Below are 24,490 nucleotides of genomic sequence, written 5' to 3' on the forward strand. Positions count from 1 at the left end.
GAGTAAATAGGAGATACTTGCTCACTAGATTATAAGAAACACTTGCTATTTAAATGTACCTTTAGCTTACAGAATGTGAGAGGTACACATGGATTGACCCTTGCCACAAGTAATGTTTATTTGTGACCATTTTCTCAATGACTTGCTTACTTACATATTTTTGCTGTGACATGTCCTTTCCTGTGCCTCAGTCACTTGGTATCCATTGTTCCAGTTCACCTGATACTCCCTTGGCCGAGATGCTCCCCTAATCGTAGAATTTATTGAGAGATGGCACAGACCATCCAGAAGACCCCTCTTCGTCTTAGCTTCTATTTGCTGTGAACAATAAAAGCCCTTTTTATTTCTTACAGATCATAGTGTTTTGACATGGGAGCTTCAACCAATCAGACCTTCTTGCTTTGAATTCTCATTATATTCTACACTCACGTTGTGGACATACTGGACATAATCACTTTTTATATTTTCTAGAACGTTTGCAAGAATAATTTTTACAATATATTTTATTGATTTTATACAGAGAGGAAGGGAGAGCGATAGAGAGTTAGAAACATTGATGAGAGAGAAACATCGATCAGCTGCCTCCTACACACTCTCCACTGGGGATGTGCCCGCAACCAAGGTACATGACCTTGACCAGCATCGAACCTGGGACCCTTGAGTCCATAGGCCGATGCTCTATCCACTGAGCAAAACCGATCAGGGCAAGAATCATATTTTTAATATATTTTCAATTCAAGTAAGCTTCTATGATTGTAGCTCTCCACTAATGACACACAAAAATTTCCAAATAAATTAGCAACTAAGAAACAATAGGTCCAATATATTTTCTATCATTATATGAGTTCATCTCCTTATTGAGTTTATAATACACAAAGGGTATTATTCAGAAGGAGGTTCATGAAATTTATGGAATCACAAAATAACCTTGATTTCATTGACATGACAATTCATTTTTCTATCCATCTTATATTATAGGTGAATTCTCATCAGTGTATCTGTCTCCACATAAAATGTTAACATTGTTTGAGCTACATTCTTACTTGCTTAATTTGTCTTTATTCTTCTTCTCAGTCACAGAATCTGCTGTGAATATTCATGAGTTTTCTTCATTGGGTATTGACCTCTGTTTGTTTTTTCATTGTAGTTCGAGTTTGGAGTAAAACAGTTTAACTTTTTTTATATGTTTCACAAAATATTCTATCAAAAGCAGAATAATCTTGTTCTAAGAATACTCATAGTAAAATTTCATACAGTATTGTGGTTCCTATGTATCCTATTCCACGAGAACTATAAATTCCATTGAAAAATTCTTTCACTTAAATGTTATGTATGGCCGAAACCGGTTTGGCTCAGTGAATAGAGCGTTGGTCTGCGGACTGAAAGCCCCCAGGTTCGATTCTGGTCAAGGGCACGTTCCTTGGTTGCGGGCACATCCCCAGTGGGGTGTGTGCAAGAGCCAGCTGTCTCTCTCTCATCGATGTTTCTAACTCTCTGTCCCTCTCTCTTCCTCCCTGTAAAAAATGAATAAACTATATTTTTAAAAAAGACTTAATTAAAAAAAAATGTTATGTATGAACTTTTCCCTTTGTTTTCTTTGCTGTGTATTTATAAGTATGACAAATGGACCAGAAGCGTTGACATCACAAGTTAAAAGTGAGCTTGTTACACATGTGGAAACACAGGCCCATCTCAGAACCTGGATCAGAGTCTGTATTTTTAGGAACGTGCAGTCGTGGTTGACTGTGTTAACTTCAGGCAGTAATTATGCTTCCAACTCAGCATGACATCTCCAGCTGAGAAACACACACCACGGACCCTGAACGATGCAAACACAGCCCTCGGAAACCCATATGCCCGTGTCGATGCCCTAATTTTAAAGTTTATTTTCCTGAAAAGTAAAGTCTGTACTGGGGATTTTGGGACATGTGTCCTCATTTGTTAGTGTTAGAAAACATATCAGAGAATGTTACTGGGCAAAGTGATCATATTGGGGGTTTCAGGATATTCCCCTTGGTCCAAACCTCTTCTCCTAACACTGTTTTCTTTTCTGTTTGTTTCGTGTGTGTGTGTGTGTGTGTGTGTGTGTGTGTGTGTGTGTTGTTCTCCCCACCCCTTATTTTTTTCTTTCTCGTCTGCTAACACTGTTTTCACGTTGGGTGACATCATGAACTCTTCTGGTGACCTCTTGTTAAACTTGTCTTTTCTTTCAGGGACCGTTGTCCTTCAGGGATGTGGTCATAGATTTCTCTCAGGAGGAGTGGGAGTGCCTGGACCCAGCTCAGCGGAAGTTGTACCTGGATGTGATGTTGGAGAACTTCAGCAACCTGGCCTCCCTGGGTGAGGGTGACTTCCTTCCTGAGTTTCTCCTCCTCCCACAGGGTTTGTTTCCTTTATTATTATTATTATTATTTTAAATATATATTTTTATTGATTTTTTTACAGAGAGGAAGAGAGAGGGATAGAGAGTTAGAAACGTCGATGAGAGAGATACATCGACCAGCTGCCTCTTGCACACCCCCCATTGGGGATGTGCCCGAAACCAAGGTACATGCCCTTGACCGGAATTGAACCTGGGACCTTTCAGTCCGCAGGCCGATACTCTACCCACTGAGCCAAACCGGTTTAGGCTGTTTCCTTTATTATTTTAACATCTTTAGGGTCTTCTGGTTTCTAGGGTAGACTTTCTGATTTTTGCCGTTAGGGAACAAATGGGGGTTTTCTTATTTAGAAAAGAAAGGCTCTGTTATGGATGTGAATTAGGAACTCACTGTTTGAAAATTTTACTTTGTTGTCTAGACTAATTAAGGTATCCTTCATTTCTGACTTATATTTTTAATGGTTTTCATGTTCTGTTTTATGCTATTGAAGTTTTCATGATGTTTCTTAGGCATCATAACAATTGCTTTGAATTCTGTATCTGGTAGTTTGCTTGCCGCCATTTCTTCTGGAGATTTCTCCTTCTCTTGGATTTGGGACCTGTTTTTTGTCTTGCTACTTGGCTGCGTCTTTGTGCTTGTCTCTGTGTATTAGGTAGAGCCGGGCCATCTGTGGGACTTGGGAGCGTGGCTCAAGTAGACGTTCTGTAGGGCCCAGGGCCACGGCCTCCCGAGTCACTCCAGCTAAGTGCTCCAGGCCGGTGCTGTGTGTGGGTTGTGTTTCCTGTCCTGCTGTCCTTGAGCCTTGATTGCTGTGGGCACATTACTGAAGGGATCGACCCCCAGGCAGATTGACTGTGAGGACCTACTGCAACTTGAGAAGAGAAGCAGCAGTTCTGGGGCCAAGCCCCTGTAACTGAACTTGCTGATGTGCTTGAGTGTCCACCAAGTCTCCCCGTGAGTGTGTCTCCCCTGGAGGTTGGGTTGTAATCCAGGAGGTATCTAATGAATGGACTGGCTCTGGGGCCTTCAGGAGGTGTGGGCCAAGGTCAGTCACCACCCGTGTCTTCCTGGGGCCACTTGATATGAGCTACAGAGCGACCTGCAAATGGGTATTTCTTTTTTTCTTCTTAAATATGTTTTTGTTGATTTTAGACAGAGAGGAAGGGAGGATAGAGAGATAGAAACATCATTGATCAGCTTCCTCCTTCACACCCCTACTGTGTATGGAACCTATAGTCCAGACATGTGTCCTGACTGGGAATTGGACCTCTTGGTTCATGGGTCAGTGCTATGCCACTGAGCCACACCAGCTGGTGTGCCACACCAGCTTGATACGAGCTAGAGAGCAAATTGCAAATGGTATTTCTTTTGTTGTGCATTTGATCTCTCAAAACGTCTATCTTGCAGAAGTGTCTCAACTAATGCTGTGGTCTCATCTTGCATTAGTAAACTACTCTCTCATTTGTTTTTAAAGCAAGGCCCATAACTCCCATTTTTTTCCTGAGGTGATTATTCAACTAAAGGAAACCCTACAGTTTCAGTCTCTTTGTCACTTGTGTGCTTCACCTAAATAAATGTCCTCAAGGTTTCTCTCTGTTTATTAGTTGATGACCTCTACTTCTGTTTCATGGCAGTATAGCCTTCCATTGTACGTATATAGGATACTTCATTCATTCAACTATGCAGGGACCTTCGTGTTATTTCCACCTATCACAGACTTTTTGAATAACATCATAATGGACACAGATTTGCAAATGTCTCTTATAGTTTCTAGTGCATATGATTTTTTGTTTGTTTGTTTTTATATTTCATTGGATTCCATAGAGAGGAAGGGAGAGGAACAGAGAATCAGAAATATCGATGAGAGAGAAACATCAATGAGCTGCCTCCTGCACACCTGGGGATGTATCTGAAACCAAGTTTCATGCCCTTGACCGGAATCGAACCTGGAACCCTTCAGTCTGCAGGCCGATGCTCTATCCACTGAGCCAAACCGGCCAGGGCTGCTATGTGGGTTTTTGTGTTTTTTTTTAAATAAAGACCTAGAAACGGGATGTTTGCTTAATGGGATTATTCTATTTGTAATATTTTTACATGCTACTGGCACCAATTAATGTTTCATTCGGCCATGTATAGAGTCCATTTTCTCAACAGTTTATAAAACAGTTAATATACTTACAGTTAATAAAACAGTTAATATACTTTTTCTTTTCTTTTTTTATTTTTCATTTTTATTTTTTAAATTCTTTTTTTTTTTTTTTTAAATATTTTATTGTTTTTGTACAGAGAGGAAGGGAGAGAGATAGAGAGCTAGAAAACATCGAGAGAGAGTCATCGATCAGCTCCCTCTTGCACACCCCCACTGGGGATATGCCTGCAACCAAGGTACATGCCCTTGACCGGAATCGAACCCAGGTCCCTTCAGTCCCCAAGCCGACGCTCTATCCATTGAGCCAAACCAGTTTATTGTTTAAAGTATTACGTATAGTATTCCCTATGTCTCCTTTTCCCCCCATTGACCTCTCCCCAGTCACCCCCATCCCTCTATACCAGGGGTCTTCAAACTACGGCCCGCGGGCCACATGCGGCCCGCAGAGGAGTCTGATCCGGCCCGCCAGGTTTTTTGGGCAGTGAGCGCAGCCGAGGTGTTACAGTAGGAATTAGTAGTTCATATAGTCCGGCCCTCCAGCTCTCTGAGGGACCGTGATCTGGCCCCCACTTTAAAAAGTTTGAGGACCCCTGCTCTATACTTTGTTTCTTTGATCCTGATTGTACTTATTCTTCTGAAGTGACATCTTGTTTTGTTGCTTTTTATATAGGTTACAAATGTTTATCATATGGGCATGAAAAAATGATAGGAAAACACTGGCTGGTGTGCTTCAGTGGTTAGGACATCCACCCAAGCTCCAAAGGGTCATGGGTTCATTCCCTGGCCCCATTAGCGGGGGCTAGTAATCAATGTTTCTTTCTCTCTCACTCTCCCTCTCTGCATCCCACTCTCTTTAAAAATTAATGGAGCCCAGTTGACTCGGTAGATAAGATAATCATCCAGCAGACTGAAGGGTCCCAGTTCGATTCTGGTTAAGGGCACATACCTGGGTTGCAGACTTGATCTCTGGCTCTGGTCAGGGTGCAAGCCAGAGGCAAACAATCGATGTATCTCTCTCACATCGATGTTTCTCTCTCTGTTTCTCCCCTCTCTTCCACTTTCTTTAAAAATCAGTGGTTGAGCGTCAGCCCATGAACCAGGAGGTCATGGTTTGTTTTTCAGTGGGGGCACAGGCCCAGGTTGTGGGCGCAATCCCCAGAGTGGGATCAACATTAACTCAGCGAATTCACAGAGCTGACTGCAGCCCTGCTGCTTTGGTGGGTGTTAGTTTTGCCGTTATTGTAATGGTGACCCCAGACCTCTGTGGGTCCCCCCACCCACAGGCCTCACCTGGCTATCCATCACAGAAGTCAACAGTGATTCTATTGCACTAGTCTCTGTGCTGATACTGTGGTCTCTGACCCAGAGCAAGTGGAAGCAAGTTTTGGGAATCTAAGGGAGAGGGTAGCACTCTGTGGCTGCATCGCTTTGTCTGAAACACCATTGCCTGACAGCAGATAGTCATGGCAGAACCCCTATGCTATGTCCTTGCCCAGGCATCTCTGCTGGCTCAGCTGCTATTCTCACTGCTCACCTTGCTGGAGAGCCCACTGAGACTCTCTGCTCTGCCCCATGGAAACAACTAATACCACCGGCTTCCCCACCTCTGGTTGGAGCTAGTCACCAGCTCCTGCTGCAGGGCTGTGTCCATGGCCATCTGGCCTCTCCTCCCTTCTTCGCCTTCTATTCCTGGTTGCACACCTCTAGATGTTTCAGTGTGGTGGTCCCTCAGTCAGGCTTCTATAATGAGCAGGGAATTCCTTGTTGAGATATAGTTGATTAACTTATTCTAGTTGCAGGAGGAAAAGTCTGGGTGATCTCTCTCGCCTCCATTTTGCTGACATTGCTCCCCAAGTCTTAAACTCTTAATTTCTTATCTGTTATCACTCCTTTTTACTACTCGGTATTTATGTCACTCGATTTGCTATGCAAAGTGGTGGATTTGTTAGTGTCCCATGTGGGCTTCCCTCTATCAAAATCTTCAATGTAGTATGTAAGTTTTTTGATTCTTCAGGTTGGTCATATCTCTCATTGATAATTCTGTTATATTTTTATACTGGTGCATTTTTTTTAGCTTCCCTTTTATGTCCAGTTTATTCATAGATACTTTTGTTTGGACCATGTTTTTTAGTTTTTCTCAATATTCTTAATATCTCTTGTTGGGGTTCAGGAATTTAAACAACCAGGCCTTATGGACTTGCTTTTTTGTAAAAGAAAATAACAATCATCTGAGGTAGAAATTCTAATTTCTGTCAAAATTGTTTGGGGGCAGAGTGTAAGTTCCAAGTTAAAATAATTTTCTATTTCTTCCCCATAACCCAAAATATCTTTTTGTTCTTTTTTTTTTTTTAATATATTTTATTGATTTTTTTTAACAGAGAGGAAGGGAGAGGGATAGTTAGAGACATGGATGAGAGAGAAACATCCATCAACTGCCTCCTGCACCCCCCCACTAGGGATGTGCCCGCAACCAATGTACATGCCCCTGACCGGAATCAAACCGGGGACACTTTAGTCCTCAGACCAGCGCTCTATCCACTGAGCCAAACCGGTTTTGGCTCTTTTTGTTCTTGTTAAGTGTTTTCACTACTGCAGTCTCTGTAGTGTTTGTACAATTACTCATATGTTCTTTTTTCTTTCTTAAATACTTTTTAATTGATTTCAGAGAAGAAGAGAGAGAAACATCAATGATGAGTGAGAATTATATTTATTTTTAATAATTCTTTATTGTTAAAATTATGACATATGTCCCCCAGAAAGAGGATTATTGATCGAATGCCTCCTGCCCCTCAACACGAGATTAAGCCCACAATCCACGCATGTGCCTTGACAAGCAATCGAACTATGACACTCGGGTTTATAAGTTGATGCACAGCCACTGAACCATGTTGACCAGTCACCCACTTTTTCTCTTTAGCAGCCATTACAATGTATTCACCATGTTCCAGTAATGCCATTAGTTTAGCAATCTGTATCATGCAAAACAGAAACACATTCTTCAAGATACTGCAAAACCACAAGATCATTGAACACACACAGTACCCTCCTCTCTATCTCTTCAGAGAAGACACTAGGAAGTGGGAGTTTTGCTAGAGTGTTTTCAAGTACTGGTGGCAAATGGAAGCAACTTTTTAACTCTCTTTGATGTGACTTTTCCTTGTACCTTTCTTGGTCTTGCTGTGAACATTTAACTTAATTTTGGAGTACTCAAAAATGTTATGTGGCCCTGGCTGGCTTGGCTCAGTGGATAGAGCTTCGGACTGCAGACTAAAAGAGTCCCCAGTTCGATTCCAGCCATGGGCACCTGTATAGAATTATTGTGGGCCCAATCCCCAGTAAGAGCAGTGCGGGAGGCAGCCAATCAATTCTCTCTCATTATTGATGTTTCTATCTCTCTCCTCCATCCTTCCTCTCTGAAATCAATAAGGAAATATATATATATTTTATTTCTATTTACATTTTTATTTTTTAAATAAATGTTTATTGTTCAGATTATTACAAATGTTCCTCTTTTATTTTTTCCCTTCATCCCTCCTCTCCACCAGGTTCCCAGCCCACCCTCTGCCCTTTCTCCACCCCCCATTGTCCTCATCCGTAGGTGCACAGTTTTTGTTCAGTCTCTTCCAGCACCCCCTACTCCCATTTTCCCCCAAGAATTGTCAGCCCACTCCCCTTCCATACCTCTGATTCTTTTATATTCACCAGTTAATATTGTTCATCAGATTTTTTAATTCCCTTGGTTTTTAGTTTCACTTGTTGATAGTTACATATTTGTTGTTTATAATTTTTATCTTTATTTTCTTCCTCTTCCTAAAGAACCCCCTTCAGCAATTCATATAATTCTGGTTTGGCGGCGATGAACTCCTTTAGCTTTTTTTTATTTGTGAAGCTCTTTACCTGGCCTTTGATTCTGAGTGATAGCTTTGCTGGGTAGAGTAATTTTGGCTGTAGGTTCTTGCTATTCATCACCTTGAATATTTTTTGCCATTCCCGTCTGGCCTGCATGATTTCTGTTGAGAAATCAGCTGACAGGAAATATATATCTTTTAAAAATGTCATTTGGTCAGTAATTGCTGGTTAGTTCAGTGTGCATTTCCTCTGGGCGTCATAACTGTGAAACTTTATTTCATATCTTTCAGCTATCTTATCTGAAGACAACCAGGCCATTTTGCAAAAGTCAAAAATAAGAGATTCATTCCCTAAAATAATACTGGTAAGATATTGAATGTATGGCTTTGATAATGTACATTTAGTGAAAACCTTAGAATTTGAGGAGGGTAAATGAGAAAAAAGTATTTTAACATGGACAGAAGTAATGTGGTATAGTTATTCATAATAAAATCATTGTCACTTAATGAAATCAAAAGTATTACATATTTGGTAATACTCCCAATTTAAATTAGTATATTTTTAAATTAATATATTTCTAAATGTGAAGTCCAAATATAATGTTTTTAATATTATACATTCTTGAAATGAAAATACTGAAAATCTATGAATTTATATAATCTGTGCTGTAAATATAAGAATTAATACAGTGTAGTGTGGGATGAAATTTCCAGTCTTTCCTAGAATATAGTGATTTATAATGAACACACAAAACTTAATTGCAATTAGTTTGTTGACTTCTATATTAAGATATCATATACTTCTATTGAGAAATAATATTTTTGACACAAATGTCTATAATTTTTTATAAACTTTGGGATCTTTTTTAAATATGTCTATCAACTTAAGAGAGAGGAAGGAGAAGGAGAGAGAAGAGAGAAATATCAGTGATGAGAATTATTGACTGGCTGGTTGCCTGTTGCACATTCCTTACTGGGGATCAAGGCCACACCTCAGGCATGTGCCCTGAATAGGAATAAACTGTGAACTTCTGGTTCATGGTTTGTTGCTCAACCCCTGAGTCACACCAGCCTGGAAGGAGAGTTTTTGTTACCATCACGGTTTAATATTTACCACAAAATAGTTATTTGAAAAAAAGTGTACATGTTTAATGAAATTATAGCTGTCACTAAAGGCCTTTCCATCTTTAATGATTACCAGAATACATGCAATGAAGACAGAATTTATCAATGCAAGGAACATTTGAAAATTTTTAACCAAGGGTCAAATTGTAATATACATCAGAAAATTAAGTTTCCAGAGTACCATTATAACGGTGGAAAAGTCTTTGACCAAATGTCAAATCAAAGTATACTTCAGTTTATTCATACTGTTGCAGAAATAAACAAACAAAGTAAATGTGGCAAACCTTTGAAACAATCTTCAAATCATACCGAACGAGACGATATTCATATCAGAGAGAAAGCTTACAAGTTTAATTTCTGTGCAAGACTCTTCAGTCAAATACTCAATCTAAATAAACTTAAGAAACTCCCTGCTGGAGAAAAACATTACAAATGTAAAGAATGTGGTAAAACATTTAATTTCCTTTCAAATATTCGTGAACATGAGAGAATCCATACAGGAGAAAAGCCTTATAAATGTAGAGAATGTGGCAAAGCCTTTAGCCGGTCCTCAGCCTTTATTTATCATAAGAGAATCCATACAGGAGAAAAGCCATATAAATGTAGAGAATGTGGCAAAGCCTTCAGGTGCTCCACAACCCTTTCTGGCCATCAGATAACTCATACTGGACAGAAACCATATAAGTGTGGAGAGTGTGGCAAAGCCTTCAGGAGATCCTCGAAGTGTCGTCGTCATCAGAGAGTTCATACCGGAGAGAAGCCTTATAAATGTAGAGAATGTGGCAAAGCCTTCAGTGAGTCTTCAGTCCTTAATCAACATCATAGAGTGCATACTGGAGAGAGGCCTTATAAATGTAAAGAATGTGGCAAAGCCTTCACTGCGGCCTCAAGCCTTGCTTATCATCAGAGAGTGCATACTGGAGAAAAGCCCTATAAGTGTGGAGAATGTGGCAAAGCCTTCAGTGGGGCATCATACTTAGCTTATCATCAGAGAGTGCATACTGGAGAGAAGCCCTATAAATGTGGAGAATGTGGCAAAGACTTCAGTGCAGCATCAACACTTACTTTTCATCAGAGAGTTCATACCGGAGAGAAGCCTTATAAATGTGGAGAATGTGGCAAAGCCTTTACCAGATCCTCATCCCTTACTTATCATCTGAGAGTCCATACTGGAGAGAAGCCTTATAAATGTGGAGAATGTGGCAAAGCCTTCAGGAGATTCTCAAGGTGTAGTCTTCATCAGAGTAGTCACAGTGGAGAGAATCCTTATAAATGTAGTGAATGTGGCAAAGCCTTCAGTAATTCTTCAAACCTTAATCGACATCAGAAACTTCATAGCGGAGAGAAGCCTTATAAATGTAGAGAATGTGGCAAAGCCTTTGTTGTGGCAACAAACCTTACTTATCATCAGAGAGTTCATACTGGAGAGAAGCCCTATAAATGTAGAGAATGTGGCAAAGCCTTCAACAGGTCCTCAACCCTTACTGTACATCAGAGAGTCCATACTGGAGAGAAGCCTTACGAATGTAGACAGTGTGGCAAAGCCTTCAGTAAGTCCTCAAACCTTAGTAAGCATCAGAGAGTTCATACTGGAGAGAAGCCTTATAAATGTACAGAATGTGGCAAAGCCTTCAGTGGGGCAACTAATCTTACTTATCATCAGAGAGTTCATACGGGAGAGAAACCCTATAAATGTGGAGAATGTACCAAAGCTTTTAGTAGGTCCTCGAGTCTTACTTATCATCAGAGAGTTCATAATCTATAGAAGCCTTATAAATGTAGAGAATGTGGCAAAGCCTTCAACCAGTGTACTTGTCCTATTGTACAGCAAAGTGTACATAACTTGAGATAAGCCTTAGAGTTACAAGGAGTGCCATTAGTACTTCACCAGCAGTGAGGACTGACTTACTGAGCGCCATAAAATTCATACTGGGATGAAGCCTTATGACTTTGAGAAATGTGGAAAAGCTTTTAAAGATTTTCTTGATTTACTGTACATGAGAGGCTTCATAGTGGAGAGAAATCTTACAGATGTAAGGAGTGTGGAAATCCTTTTCTTGTCAGTGTGATCTTATTGAACATCAGATAATTTATTGTGAAGAGAAGCCTTACAAATGTGAAGAATTAGGCACATTTTTAAAGGACCATTGATGTCTTTCTCAACATATAATAATACAATTCATACAGGAGAGCAGACCTATAAATATAGTGAGTTTGTCAAAGCCTGTAATCACGACTCGTGTCTCACGCAACAAAAAATAATGGAGTGGAACATTGCCAAAGGAAAATGTGGCAAAGCTTTTCAATGCACACTGCTTGAAGACCATCTAAATGGAGATTGCGGTTGACTTAGAATGTTGTTTTATGTCATCACAAATTATGAGTAAGTACTTACTCATTCTAAATAGAAACAGTAAAAATATAAAGAATTTCCTCAAAGATTTAACGAATGTTCAAATTTCATTGAGTATGATCAAATTAAGTTTTATAAATTGTAACATATGTGCCAAAGTGTATATTTTCATTTATATGTTATTCATCATGTCATAATTATTGTTGGAGTGAAGCCCGGCAAATATAAAGAATGTGGCAAAGTTTCACTCCATACGTGAACCATATTTGAGATCAGAATTCATACTCGGGAGAAACAATGAAATGTAAACTATGTTCAAAAGTCTTTATCCCACATTTATAATTTTTTCCTCACATTGAAATTTATAGCAGAGGGAAATCCTAAAACCAAAGAATGTGGGAAATCCTGTAGCTGGACCTGCAGTCTCAGTCAATATCAGGGATTGCAATTTGGACTTAATTCTATGTTCATGATATAGGACAAAAGAGTTTTGTTAAAAAAAAAAAAATGCTTCTCAAAAGCCTAAAAACATTTCCAAAGTTTTTAGGAATGCATTTGAAATTAAATTTTAGGTGGGGGCAATGTTAAAATATGTACACAGATAATAATTTAATAAAAAAAAAAATTTTTAAAGTATCACAGAATTCACACTAGATGAATAGTCAATATTTTTCAGGTATTACTCTAAATCAGAGTACTTATAGAGAATAATCCAATGTTTCAATGAACATAAGTTTTAGTATGCTTGAATATATTAAAAGAAGCAATGTTTCCATATTTAATTATTTACAGTGTTGTCTATTTTTTATTGACATTATTTGTGATATATTGAAAAGTAAATATTAATGTGATTCTGCTCCCATATTACTGATGCTACCATGTTTTATTCCTGATGTTTGTGTGAAATCATAGGGTTGTTACTGCCTTAAATACCTGTGAGGTCTTGTGTATTGCATGGGTTTCACTGATATATTCTTTTCTATGGAATATTGCATACATTGTAATGCACACTGCTTGAAGACCATCTAAATGGAAATTGTGGTTGACTTAGAATGTTGTTTTATGTCATCGCAAAGGGCATTATAAATTTTGACTAAATTTGCCAGTTAAACTTTCAGGGAAATATGGTGGCATTTCACCAAAATCCTGATGTATCTTCAAAGTAGGCATAGATTGAAGTGATAAACATTGGTTGATGTGGTAAAATAAAGAAGATATGAGGCATATCTGAGAACGTATACAAATAACTCATCCCTAAGTGCATAAAATTATTTCATGTTTCCTAATTTATTAGCCTCCATTAAAAGGACCAAATGAAGCACAGTTATTACGTTATTATATCAGAATGCCATGACCTTCCCGGCGAGTTTAGTATGACTTGAAGGAGAACGACGACAGAATAAATACACTATACAAATACATGAATTTATCCACAACCCTCAGCCAGTGGGAATGTGGTACAATAGGGCAACACACCCATTTTCTTTTTTTAAATATATTTTATTGAGTTTTTACGGAGAGGAAAATGGAACCTCTTTTGTGAAGAACACTGAGACACTGGGTCATGCTGGCTTTTAATTCAGTTTGAATACACATTTCCCCTTTAGTAATGCATACAGGTAGATCAAAGGTAAAGTTTGGTATACAATGTAATGATTATCTGGTCAGTCCTAATCAGTTTAGCTCAGTGGATAGAGTATCAGCCTGCGGACTGAAAGGTCCCGGGTTCGATTCCGGTCAAGGGCATGTACCTTGGTTGCGGGCACATCCCCAGTAGGAGGAGTGCAGGAGGCAGCTGATCGATGTTTCTTTCTCATCAATGTGTTTATTCCTGTTTCTTCCTCTATGTAAAAAAATCAATAAAATATATTTTTATAAAAAGATTATCAGGTCAAGAAATAGCCTGGAACAATTGCAACCACAGCAGGGCAAACTTGTGCTGATATTAAACCCTGCTGAATATCAAAGTCCTTTGGCCTTCCAGTGTCTCTTTTGCACATTTATACTAAGAGCTGTTTGCTTTAGCCTCCAGTTTCAGATTAGTAATACATCTTAAATGTTTGTGATGTGCATTTTGGCCAATGGTTGCACTTACAATGTTGGTTTTCATATTTTATTTAGAATACTAGAGGTCCGGTGCATGAAATTCACGCAGGGGCAAGGGGTGTCCCTCAGCCCAGCCTGCCCCCTCTCCAATCTGGGACCCCTCAAGGAATGTTAAACTGCCCATTTAGACCCTATCCCAATGGGTCTAAATGGGCAGTTTAACATCCAATGGGATCGGGTCTAAACGGGCAGTCGGACATCCCTCTCAATCCAGGATTTGGCTTCCAACTGCGCACCTCCCTGCCTTCCTGATTGCCTCTAACTGCTTCTGCCTGCCAGCCTGATCACCCCCTAACCACTCCCAAGCCAGCCTGATTAATGTCAAACTGCTCCCCCACCAGCCTGTTTGCCCCCAACTTCCCTCTTCTGCCAGCCTGGCCACCCCTAACTGCCCTCCCCTACAGGGTTGATCGCCTCCAACTGCCATCCTTTGCATACTTGGTCCCTCTCAACTGCCCTCCCTTGCAGGCCTGGTCCCTCCCAACTGCTCTCCTGCTGGCCATCTTGTGGTGGTCATCTTGTGTCCACATGGGGTCAGGATCTTTGACCTCATGGGGCAGCCATCTTGTGTGTTGGAGTGATGGCCAGTTTGTTTATTGCTCTTTAATTAGATAGGATAGAAGCCTGGTGCATGGGTGGGGGCCAGCTGGTTTACCCTGAAGGGTGTCCCAGATCAGGGTGGGGGTTCCCTTGGGTTGTCGGGAGGCCTGGGTGAAGGCCCTATGGTGGCTTTCAGGCCTGCCATGTCCCCCGGTGACCCAAGCAGAGGTCCTGGTAGCTAGGATTTATTTATCTTCTATAATTGAAATGTAGCCTTGAGAGGCCAGGGCAGGCCAGGAGGTTTGGCTTCCTCCATCGCTGGGGAAACCCAAGCCTCCTGCTCGCTCCCTGGTCACAGCTATCTTGTTGGGTTAATTTGCATACTCACTCCTGATTGGCTGGTGGGCATGGCTTATTGGTGTAGTGGAGGCATGGTCAATTTGCATATTGCTCTTTTATTAGAGTCCCCAGTGCTTGAAATATGTGCACTCAGGGGGAGGGGGGGGAGGGCAGGAGGAGTGGCCCTCAGCATGGCCTGTGGCCTCGCACAGTCTGGGACCCCTCACTCCTTGCTGCCTGCCAGCTCTCTGCTTCTTACCACTGCTGCTGCAATGGGAGTGGCTCTGGCCTCTGCGTTTGCTAGCCATGAGCCTGGCTTCAGGCAGAGCAGCACACCTCCTGTGGGAGCACACTGACCAACAGGGGGAAGCTCCTGCATTGAGCGTCTGCCCCCTGGTGGTCATTGCTGGTCATAGTTACTGCTTGTTCTGCTGTTAGCTAAGTTTGTATATCAGGATTTTATTAAATAGTATAAGTTAAACATAATCCTCTGGTCTTACTTTATTTTTTTAAAATATATTGATTTTTTTACACAAAGGGAGAGAGATAGTTAGAAACATCTATGACAGAAACATCGATCAGCTGCCTTTTGCACACCGCCTACTGGGGATGTGCCCTAAACCAAGTTACATGCCCTTGACGGGAATCAAACCTGGGACCTTTCAGTCCTCAGGCTGACCCTCTATCCTCTGAGCCAAACCGCTTTTCACTGACTTACTTTAAATTATAGATTTCTAAACAGGTCATGTTTTTAAATAAAGATTCATAAAATTCGAATGAATACCTATATTCATGAAAATACTGGAAAATAAAGTGTTATGGAAGTGAGTAAACTGATAATAGTTATTCTTATAATTTTTAAATATTCTTGATTTAAAAATTGTTTTGTTTCCCAAATATAAGGAAAACTAACTTGAGACAGTCTACATTAATATCATTGTCCCATTAACTGGGTTATAGGGACTACTAAATTTAAAATATTCATTTAAAAATGCCTTCCCAGAACACAAACACTTCAAAGACCTCAAATAACAACTAGATTTTTTTTTTATTGACCTTTGAAATCAAATGAAATTTGTTTCCCATGGGATCTTATCTCATCAGGTGCCTACCCATTAATGAATGTCTGAGTCTGTCTCTGACAGCCCCATCCACCTGCTTCCCTAACTCAAGCTGCCTCTCCATTCAGATGGGGAGACAGGGAGGGGCTGAGAGAGCAGGCTGCCCTCCTCCCCCCTCCCCTCCTCACTGAGGGTTTAAGGATCCAGGAAAATCACAGGCAGGAAGTTTCTGGTTTCAAACCCCATCTGCCCGCCTTTTCAATTCTCTGCAACTTCCCTGTGAAAATGTGTAACCGGCCTGTGAAGATCCTGGGAAAGACACCTCCCTGGGGCCTGTGCAGCTGAAGGGCAGGCCAGCCAGGAGCTCTAAGCACAGCCTCTGGGATCTGGAAACATATTTTATGGGTTTTTTACAGAGAGGAAGAGAGAGGGATAGAGAGTTAGAAACATCCATGAGAGAGAAACATTGATCAGCTGCCTCCTGCACACCCCCCACTGGGGATGTGCCCGCAACCAAGGTACATGCATGACCCTGACCTGAATAGAACCTGGGACCTTTCAGTCCGCAGGCCAATGCTCTATCCAGAATCATCGGTTTTCAGCCCTCCTCCCCTTTTTATGCTTCTGCCACAGCTGCCCTTACTCGCTGGCACCCTAACAGAAGAACAGCCCGTCTATGTGGGGGGCCTTGTGCCATCAAAGGGCACCGGGCCCTCTCCTCCCTTTAAAGAAGCAAAATCACCGCCCTCTGCTCCTGTCTCTTCTCTCCTTGTGAATCCTGTCGCAGCCGCGCCACCAGCCAAACCCCAACAATGACGGGAACTCCCCCAGGAAGGGCTGTCCCTGTGGGAGGAGGGGCGGGGCCCGGGCCGCCCCAGGCCCCGCCCCGCCCCTCCCTCTGTCCCCGCCCAGGCCTGGCCCCGCCCCCACCGCGGAGCCGCTCCGCTCAGGCCCCGCCCCCGCAGGGAGGCGCATGCGCAGTCCTGGCAGCCGGAAGCGGCTGCGGAGGGGCCGGTGGCGGCTCCCTGAGGCGGTGTCTGTGCTTTAAAGCCGCTGCTCCCGGCCCCTCCCCGCAGGGCGGGCTGAGGGCGCTGCGGGCGCTGAAGTCCGTGTGGGAGCCCCGCCCGGAGCCCCTCCCGGCGGTGAGTGCGCGTCCCGGGGGCTGCGCAGTGGAGGCGCCGCGTTCCTCTGGGGGAAACTGAGGCCCGGCCCGCGGTCTGTCCGCCTCTGGCTGTGGGCCCGCCCGCCGCGTGGTTTTCCCGCCGAAAACCGTCCCCGGGGCCGCCGGTGCCCCCGCGGGGCTGGAGGTCTGGTCAGTGGTTCCCGCCCTTTGCCCTCCCCCGCCCGGCGCTTCCCGCCCAAAGAGCCCGGATGGCCGCGGCCTGGGGGTCTGAGCCCGCCCTCCTGGGCCCCCCATTAATCAGGTCTGAGTGCCAGGGGGGCACAGTTTCCAACAGGCAGCAGCGGGGACACGGGCGTGGGGAGGGAAAGACGCAGACGTGTGTGGAGATGGGAGCAGAGAGACCAGGAGAGAGAGCCCCGGAGAATGGGCTTCAGGAGGTTCATGGTCCAGGTGTAGGGACAGACAGAGAGAAAAGGGGATAAACAGCAGGGGAGGGGAATCAGGAAAGGACCGCAGTGGAGAGAAAGGGAACAAGGAGACAGAGACAGACCCATAGACAGAAATACATAGCAGTGGGAGGAAGGGAACCTTGTTCTGGGTGAGAAGTGATCTGATGGGGTGTGGATGGTTAAGTTTGATATATTAGCTTGTGGCTTTTTATGTTTAATTTAACTATGGAATTGTTTCCAGCGGTTCTCTCCTGTGGGGGGGTCAAATGACCCTTTCACAGGGGTTACCTAAGCCGAAACTTCCTACATATGGGATATTTACATTACCATCAATAATAGTAGCAAAATTATACTTATGAAGTAGCAACAAAAATAATGTTATGGTTGGCGGTCACCACCACATGAGGAACTATATTAAAGGGTCGCGGCATTAGGAAGGTTGAGAACCACTGGTTTAAACAGATTTGAATGAGAATGACAAATCTCCTGTTCATAAGACTTGCAAATTGTATACTTATTTGCTTCCATTTGCAACCTTACTCATAGAGGGAGAGAGCCTGGTATGTTGATCTCGGGTCCCTTGTCATTTCCTGGGATGGCAAGAAGGAGGTGACCTGGGACCAGAGATGACTGAGTGATGCTTTATCAGGGATTATTAGAAGCACTCGATCTTTTTTTTCCCCCCCCTCTCCCATGGATTTTCTTTTTGAATCTCTGAGATTTAATTCATGTAAATGACCATTAACTTCTGACATCAGCAGTGGTGATGTCTGACACTCACCTCTCATCGTTCTTTGCTTAATATAACATAGTCTTCACCTTATTAAAGCTTTAAACCTACAAGTCAGTACATTAAAACGACAGAATGCTGATTGTTTCTGGCTTTAAATGTATTGTGTGTAATTCAACTTCTGAGCCCTGCATCCTTTCTACTGTCTATCATACATCGAGACATTCACTGGCACTTAGAAATATGAGGCGATCTCAGTGTGCACATGGTAAGGATGGCGATGGTCTTCACAGTCAGGAGCTCGTTGTGTGAGCTGGCCTAACGTTCAGCACCTCTTTCCTTCCCTTCATGTGATTTCTTGATTTAGTGTCTGTGAGCCACAAAGGAGCTGTTCCCCTAAGTCCCTCTTGTCCATTCTCTGGAACTATTTTTTTTTTAAATATATTTTATTGATATTTCACAGAGAGGAGGAAGGGAGAGAGATAGAGAGCTAGAAACGTTGATGAGAGAGAAATATCGACCAACTGCCTCCTGCACACCCCCTACCGGGGATGTGCCCACAACCAATGTACATGCCCTTGACCGGAATTGAACCTGGGACCTTTCAGTCCGCAGACCGACGCTCTACCACTGAGCCAAACTGGCTTGGCAATTCTCTGGAACTATTGAAGGATGGACTGGATTGAACTGGAACTTGGTTCCCATAGGGCCCCTCTATTCATGGTGAAGTCATTGGATGAGCACATTTCAGTAGCTAACTTTCCCCAAAGGCTTTAGCATGAAGATCTGTTCTCTGTAATTTCCTGGGAAAGGGGGGAGGAAACCTGCACGTGTACAAGTTCCGATTCCACCCCCTCCCACTGCCCAGAAGTCTCAGGTGTGCTGCGTGTGACGTGAGTACCCAGCGCTACTGAAAACAGCTCTGGGGGAGCCTCGCAGGCCCCAGGAGGGAACTGGTTAAAGGTGCCCTGTCATGGGTGCCAGGGCAGACTTTTTCAGGGGACCTACGGGTATTGCTTTGGTTTTGGGGTTACAGTCGAGCTGTACATGCTCTCATTGCTGTAGGAGGTTGTGGAAGCCTTTGGAAAGACAGACACATGCCGAAACTGGTTTGGCTCAATGGATAGAGCGTCGGCTTGGGGACTGAAAGGACCCGGGTTCAATTCTGGTCAAGGGCATGTACCTTGGTTGCGGGCATATCCCCAGTAGCAGGTGTGCAAGAGGCAGCTGGTGGATGACTCTCTCTCATCAATGTTTCTAGCTCTCTATCTCTCTCCCTTCCTCTCTGTACAAAATCAATAAAATATATATATTTAAAAAAAAAAAAGAAAGACACATGAAGACAAATCCCCTCACAGTGTGGTCTCCATGTGGGAGCTCATTGCTGCTGACTCTCTCCTGTGACCAAGGACAGGAGGGGGTCATCTTTTCCTCATTTCCAGGTCCTTCTGACTGAGTGTGAGGGGAGCTGATTACCAGGCTGTGCGGACGCCTTTGAAGGCACATTCTGTGACTCCTCAACACAGTGTCACCTGAGGAAACAACCCAGACCCCATCAGGACCAGGATCAATGGATGCTTCTCAGGTAAACGATGTGTCAGAGGCTGTGTTTGCTTTTTCTGAAACATCTGTTGATCTATTTCTCTTTCCCTCCCCACACCTGCGTCCCCTTTGCTGCCCGTTACAGTCTGCCCTGTTCCCCACAGCTGGCTGACTCAGTGCTGCTTCTCACTCCGCTCCCTCATCCCTAAGCCCCCCCTTCTGTCCCTACACTCGCTCCCCCCAATTCTTCTCTTCTGAACCAGTGTCTCTGTCTGAAGTGCCTCCCCCTTTGTTACGGCCACTTCCGTGCACCAGGACCCCTCTCCCTCTCAGTCCCCTTCATCCCTCTGGGGCTCCTTCCTCTCCTTCTCTACTTCTGATGTTCTTGCCTTTCCAGGTACTTTATCTTTATTTCTTCATTTCCTTTTTTCTTATGATTGTCAACGTCAGCAGTTTCTATATTTCTGCTCTCTCTTTTTTAATATTTTATTACTGATTTCAGAATGGGAAGGAGAGGTGGAAAAACATCAATGATGAGAGAATCATTGATCAGCTGCCTCCTACACACCCCACACTGGGGATTGAGGCTGCAATTTGGTCATATGTCCAGACCGCATATCAAACCAGTGACACATTGGTGCATGCATGAGTGCTCAACCAGCCGGACCAGCCAGAATAATCTAGTTCTAAGGTTACTCATGGTAAATTTCCCACTAGGATTGTGGTTCCTACGTGTCATATTCCATAAGAGCCTAATTCCATTAACAAAGCCTTTTAGTTCGAATTTGTATATGAGTTATTTTCTGTGTTTCCTTTTTCTCGGTATTCAGAAGTATGGCACATGATGTGGAAACATTGGCATCACAAGTGAAAAGTGAGAACACGTGTTACACATGTGGGAACACAGGCCCCATCTCAGAACCTGGATCAGAACCTGTGTGTTTACATTTCGTTGTGGTCTGCTTCACATTTGAGAAGAAGTCAGTATACTTCCAACCCACCATCTCATTTCCCGCTGCGAAATATACGCCACTGACCCTAACGCAGCACTCAGAAACCCATATGGCTGTGTCCATGCCTTAATTTAATTTTTAATATATATTTATTGATTTCAGAGAGGGAGAAAGAGAGAGAGACATCAATGATGAGAGAAAAATCATTGATTGGCTGCCTCCAGCAAACCCCCTACTGGGAATGGAGCCCACATCCCAGGCTCGTGACCTTCACTGGAATCCAACCAGTCCATAGGCCGACACTCCACCGAGGCAAACCGGCTGGGGCAGTGGTCGGCAAACTGTGGCTCGGGAGCCACATGCAGCTCTTTGGCCCCTTGTGTGTGGCTCTTCCGCAAAATACCACGTGCAAGCCCGCATGGACAGTGCGATTGAAACTTCGTGGCCATGCGCAGAAGTCGGTTTTCTGCTCTCAAAAGGAATGTCAGTCGTTGTACTGTTGATATTTGGCTCTGTTGACTAATGAGTTTGCCGACCAGTGGGCTGGGGCCATGCCCTAATTTTAAAGTTTATTTTCCTGTAAAGTAAAATCTGTACGTGGATTTGCAGACATCTTTCATCCTCATGTGTCAGTGTTAGAAAACACATCAGAAAATGTTACTGGGACAAAGTGATCTTATCGGATGATTCAGGATACTCCCCTCGGTCCAAACATCATCTTCTGACTGGTTTCATGTTGGGTGACATTATGACCTCCTCTGGTGACCTCTTGGTAACTGTGTCTTTTCTTTCAGGGACCGTTGACCTTCAGGGATGTGGCCATAGACTTCTCTCAGGAGGAGTGGGAGTGCCTGGACCCAGCTCAGCGGAAGTTGTACCTGGATGTGATGTGGGAGAACTACAGCAACCTGGCCTCCCTGGGTGAGCATGACTTCCTGAATTCCTCCTCCACCCACAGGGTTTTGTTTCCTTTATTATTTTAAGATCTCTGAGGGGCTTCTGCTTTCGGTGGTAGAGTGTGTTCTGTAGGAACAAATTGTGCCCTAGCTGGTTTGGCTCAGTGGTTAGACTCCATGGCTTGCAGACTAAAAGGTCCCAGGTTCGCCAAATCCGGTTTGCTCAGTGGATAGAGTGTCGGCCTGCTGACTGAAAGTTCCCAGGTTCTATTCCGGTGAAGGGCATGAACCTTGGTTGCAGGCTCATCCCCAGTAGGGGGTGTGCAAGAGGCAGCTCATTGATGTTTCTAACTCTCTATCCCTCTCTCTTCCTCTCTGTAAAAAATCAATAAAATATATTTAAATAAATAAATAAATAAATAGTCCCAGGTTCAATTCTGGTCAGGTGCCAATGCCTGGATTGTGGCCTCGCTCCCCAATAGGTGGCATGCAGAAGGCAACCGATCGATGATTCTTGTCATTGATGTTTTTATCTCTTTCTCCCTCTTCTGTCCTCTCTGAAAGCAATAAAAATATAGTCTATATAATAAAAGTGTAATATGCAAATGAACGAGACGGCCAAACAGTGGAAATACCATCTGGGATTACGCTATGACACCCACTGATGCCCCAATATCCCAGACAGGTTTGATGCGTTTGGTTGGGGGCCCAGCCATCTCCCCATAATCATCCCATTGAGGGAGGCCCACACCACCAGCCGGCTAGGTGATCAATCGGGTTGCTCCGTGATTGTCCCAAAGAGGGAGGTCCAGGCCCAACCAGTGGGCGGTGCGTGTTGGGCGGAGCCTCCCTCTGCGATGGAAGCCCGGGTCCTGTGTACAGGAGGGAAGCCAGTGCTGGCAGCCAGGGGAAGGACAGCCTACTCCTGCTTGAATTTCGTGGACCGGCCCTCTAGTTTTTAAAATAAAAGGAAAAAATGAGGATTCTGTGGTGTATAAAAGAAAGGCTTTGTGATATATGTAAATTGGGAACTCAGTGTTTGCACACATTACATGTTGTCTACACTAATTAAGGAACTATCAGAAAATAATATTTTAGAAAATCATTTTCTAGAATATTCTAATATTCTACCATGTCTTCTGGCTAGAAGTTGCCCCCAACTGTCCTTCTCTGCTGGCTTGGTCACACCTAACTTCCCACCCTTGGCAGCCTGGTCACTCCTAACTGCCCTCTCCTGCCGGCCTGGTTGCCCCTAACTGTCCTCTTTGGTAGGCCTGGTCACCCTCAAATGCCCTCCCCTACAGGCCTGGTTGCCCCCAAATGCTCTCCCCCGCAGGCCTGGTTCCCCCCAACCGAACTCCTTTCAGGCCTGGTTCCCCCAAACTGCCCTCCCCTGCAAACCTGGGTTCACCCCAATTGCCCTCCCCTGCAGGCCTGGGTTCCCCACAACTGCCTTCCCTTTTAGGCCTGGTCCCTCCAAACTTTCCTTCCTTGCTGGCCTGATGCAAGGGAGGGCAGTTGGGGGTTACTGGGCTGCCACATAGGGAGCAATTAGGTGTCGATCAAGCTGGCAGTGGAGTGTTTAGGGGGTGATCAGGCTGGCAGACCATTTTATGGTGGCCATCTTGTGTCCACATGGTACAGCCATCTTGTGTGTTGGAGTGGTGGCCAATTTGCATGTAACCTCTTTATTAGATAGTATAGTAGTGAATAGGACTTTATTGTATGTGCTTCAGCATATTTATCCATTCACTTGTTGATGGACCTCTTTATTGCTCCCAGTATTTGTAAATTATGAATAAACAGCCCCTTGTAGGCTTTTGTGTAGATAAAAGCCTTAACTCTTTGGTATAATAGTAAGGAGACCAATTACTAGACCCCATGATGAGTGTATATTTAGTTTTATAAAACCCTCCAGATTGTCTCCCCAAAGGGCTGTAGCATTTGGCATTTTCACCAGCAGTGATTGGAGTTCCAGTTGCTCCACATCACCAAGGTATGGTGGGGTCCGTGTTCTGGATTCTGACCTGTTCTGTGGTGGTTGAGTGTTGCTTGCCTCTGCTCTTTGTTACTTCTCATTGTTTTAATGTGCATTTCCTTAGTGACATAAGACGTGCAGGAACTTGTTATAGTGATTTTTCTATGTGTGTACACACTGAGTGGTCAGATTATTATGCATTCAGAGATCATAATAATCTGGCCACTCAGTATATTTTGTTGCTTGGTCCTTTTCAGCCATGTTGGTTCTATTGTCCTGTACCTGTTGACTTTGATATATTGATTTCAAACAGAAAGGGGAGAAGGAGAGAGGCAGAGAAACCTCAATAATCAAAGAGAATCATTGATTGGCTGCCTCCCGCACACACCCTATTTGACATCCAGCCCGCAACTCGGGAATGTGCCCTGACCAGGAATTGAACCGTGACCTCCTGATTCATAGGTTGACGTTCAACTGCTGAGCCATGCCAGCTGGGCCATGATGACTTTTACAAATCTATTTTCTCAGCCTATCCCTTTTCTTTTTTTTTCTGTTGTGGATACCATATTTGTTGCTGTTTTTTCTTTAATGTTTGAGTTAATACATTGGGAATTTCCATTTGAATACAGTGGGTTGAAATACAAACTTGGTTATGTATTTGTCTTTCAAAAGTGTGAAGAGTATAAAATTAATGTAGTTTTATATTCAATAACATGGAGGTTTTGTTTGCAGCTATTGTGTCATTTCTGGAATAAACACAGTGAGTCATGTCTTGAAAGAGATGAATTGAGATATAAATTTTGTATCCTTACATGTCAAGTCTAATGAAGTCTTTCATTTTATTTTATTTTTAAAAAATACATTTTATTGATTTTTTACAGAGAGGAAAGGAGAGAGATAGTTAGAAACATCAATGA

At 43.3% G+C, this 24,490-nt stretch overlaps 1 protein-coding gene across 18 annotated transcripts in view; it reads left to right on the top strand.

Annotated features, from left to right (window-relative positions):
- The window catches only part of LOC311633328 (uncharacterized protein), a 164,584-nt gene that overhangs the window by 111,735 nt on the left and 28,359 nt on the right, over positions 1–24,490 (top strand). The window contains exons 3-5 of one of the 18 annotated variants that reach the window (XM_084905822.1): positions 2,214–2,382; positions 8,670–8,743; positions 9,580–15,602. In XM_084905822.1, the coding sequence (XP_084761948.1) occupies positions 2,214–2,382; positions 8,670–8,743; positions 9,580–11,268 (1,932 nt within the window). In that variant the 3' untranslated portion in view covers positions 11,269–15,602. The other 17 variants (XR_014796934.1, XR_014796935.1, XR_014796936.1 and 14 more) reach the window with 17 other exon arrangements.

This window comes from Pipistrellus hanaki (genome assembly GCF_964339955.1).
Source record: "Pipistrellus hanaki genome assembly, chromosome: 15".
Classification (NCBI taxonomy): Eukaryota; Metazoa; Chordata; class Mammalia; order Chiroptera; family Vespertilionidae; genus Pipistrellus; species Pipistrellus hanaki.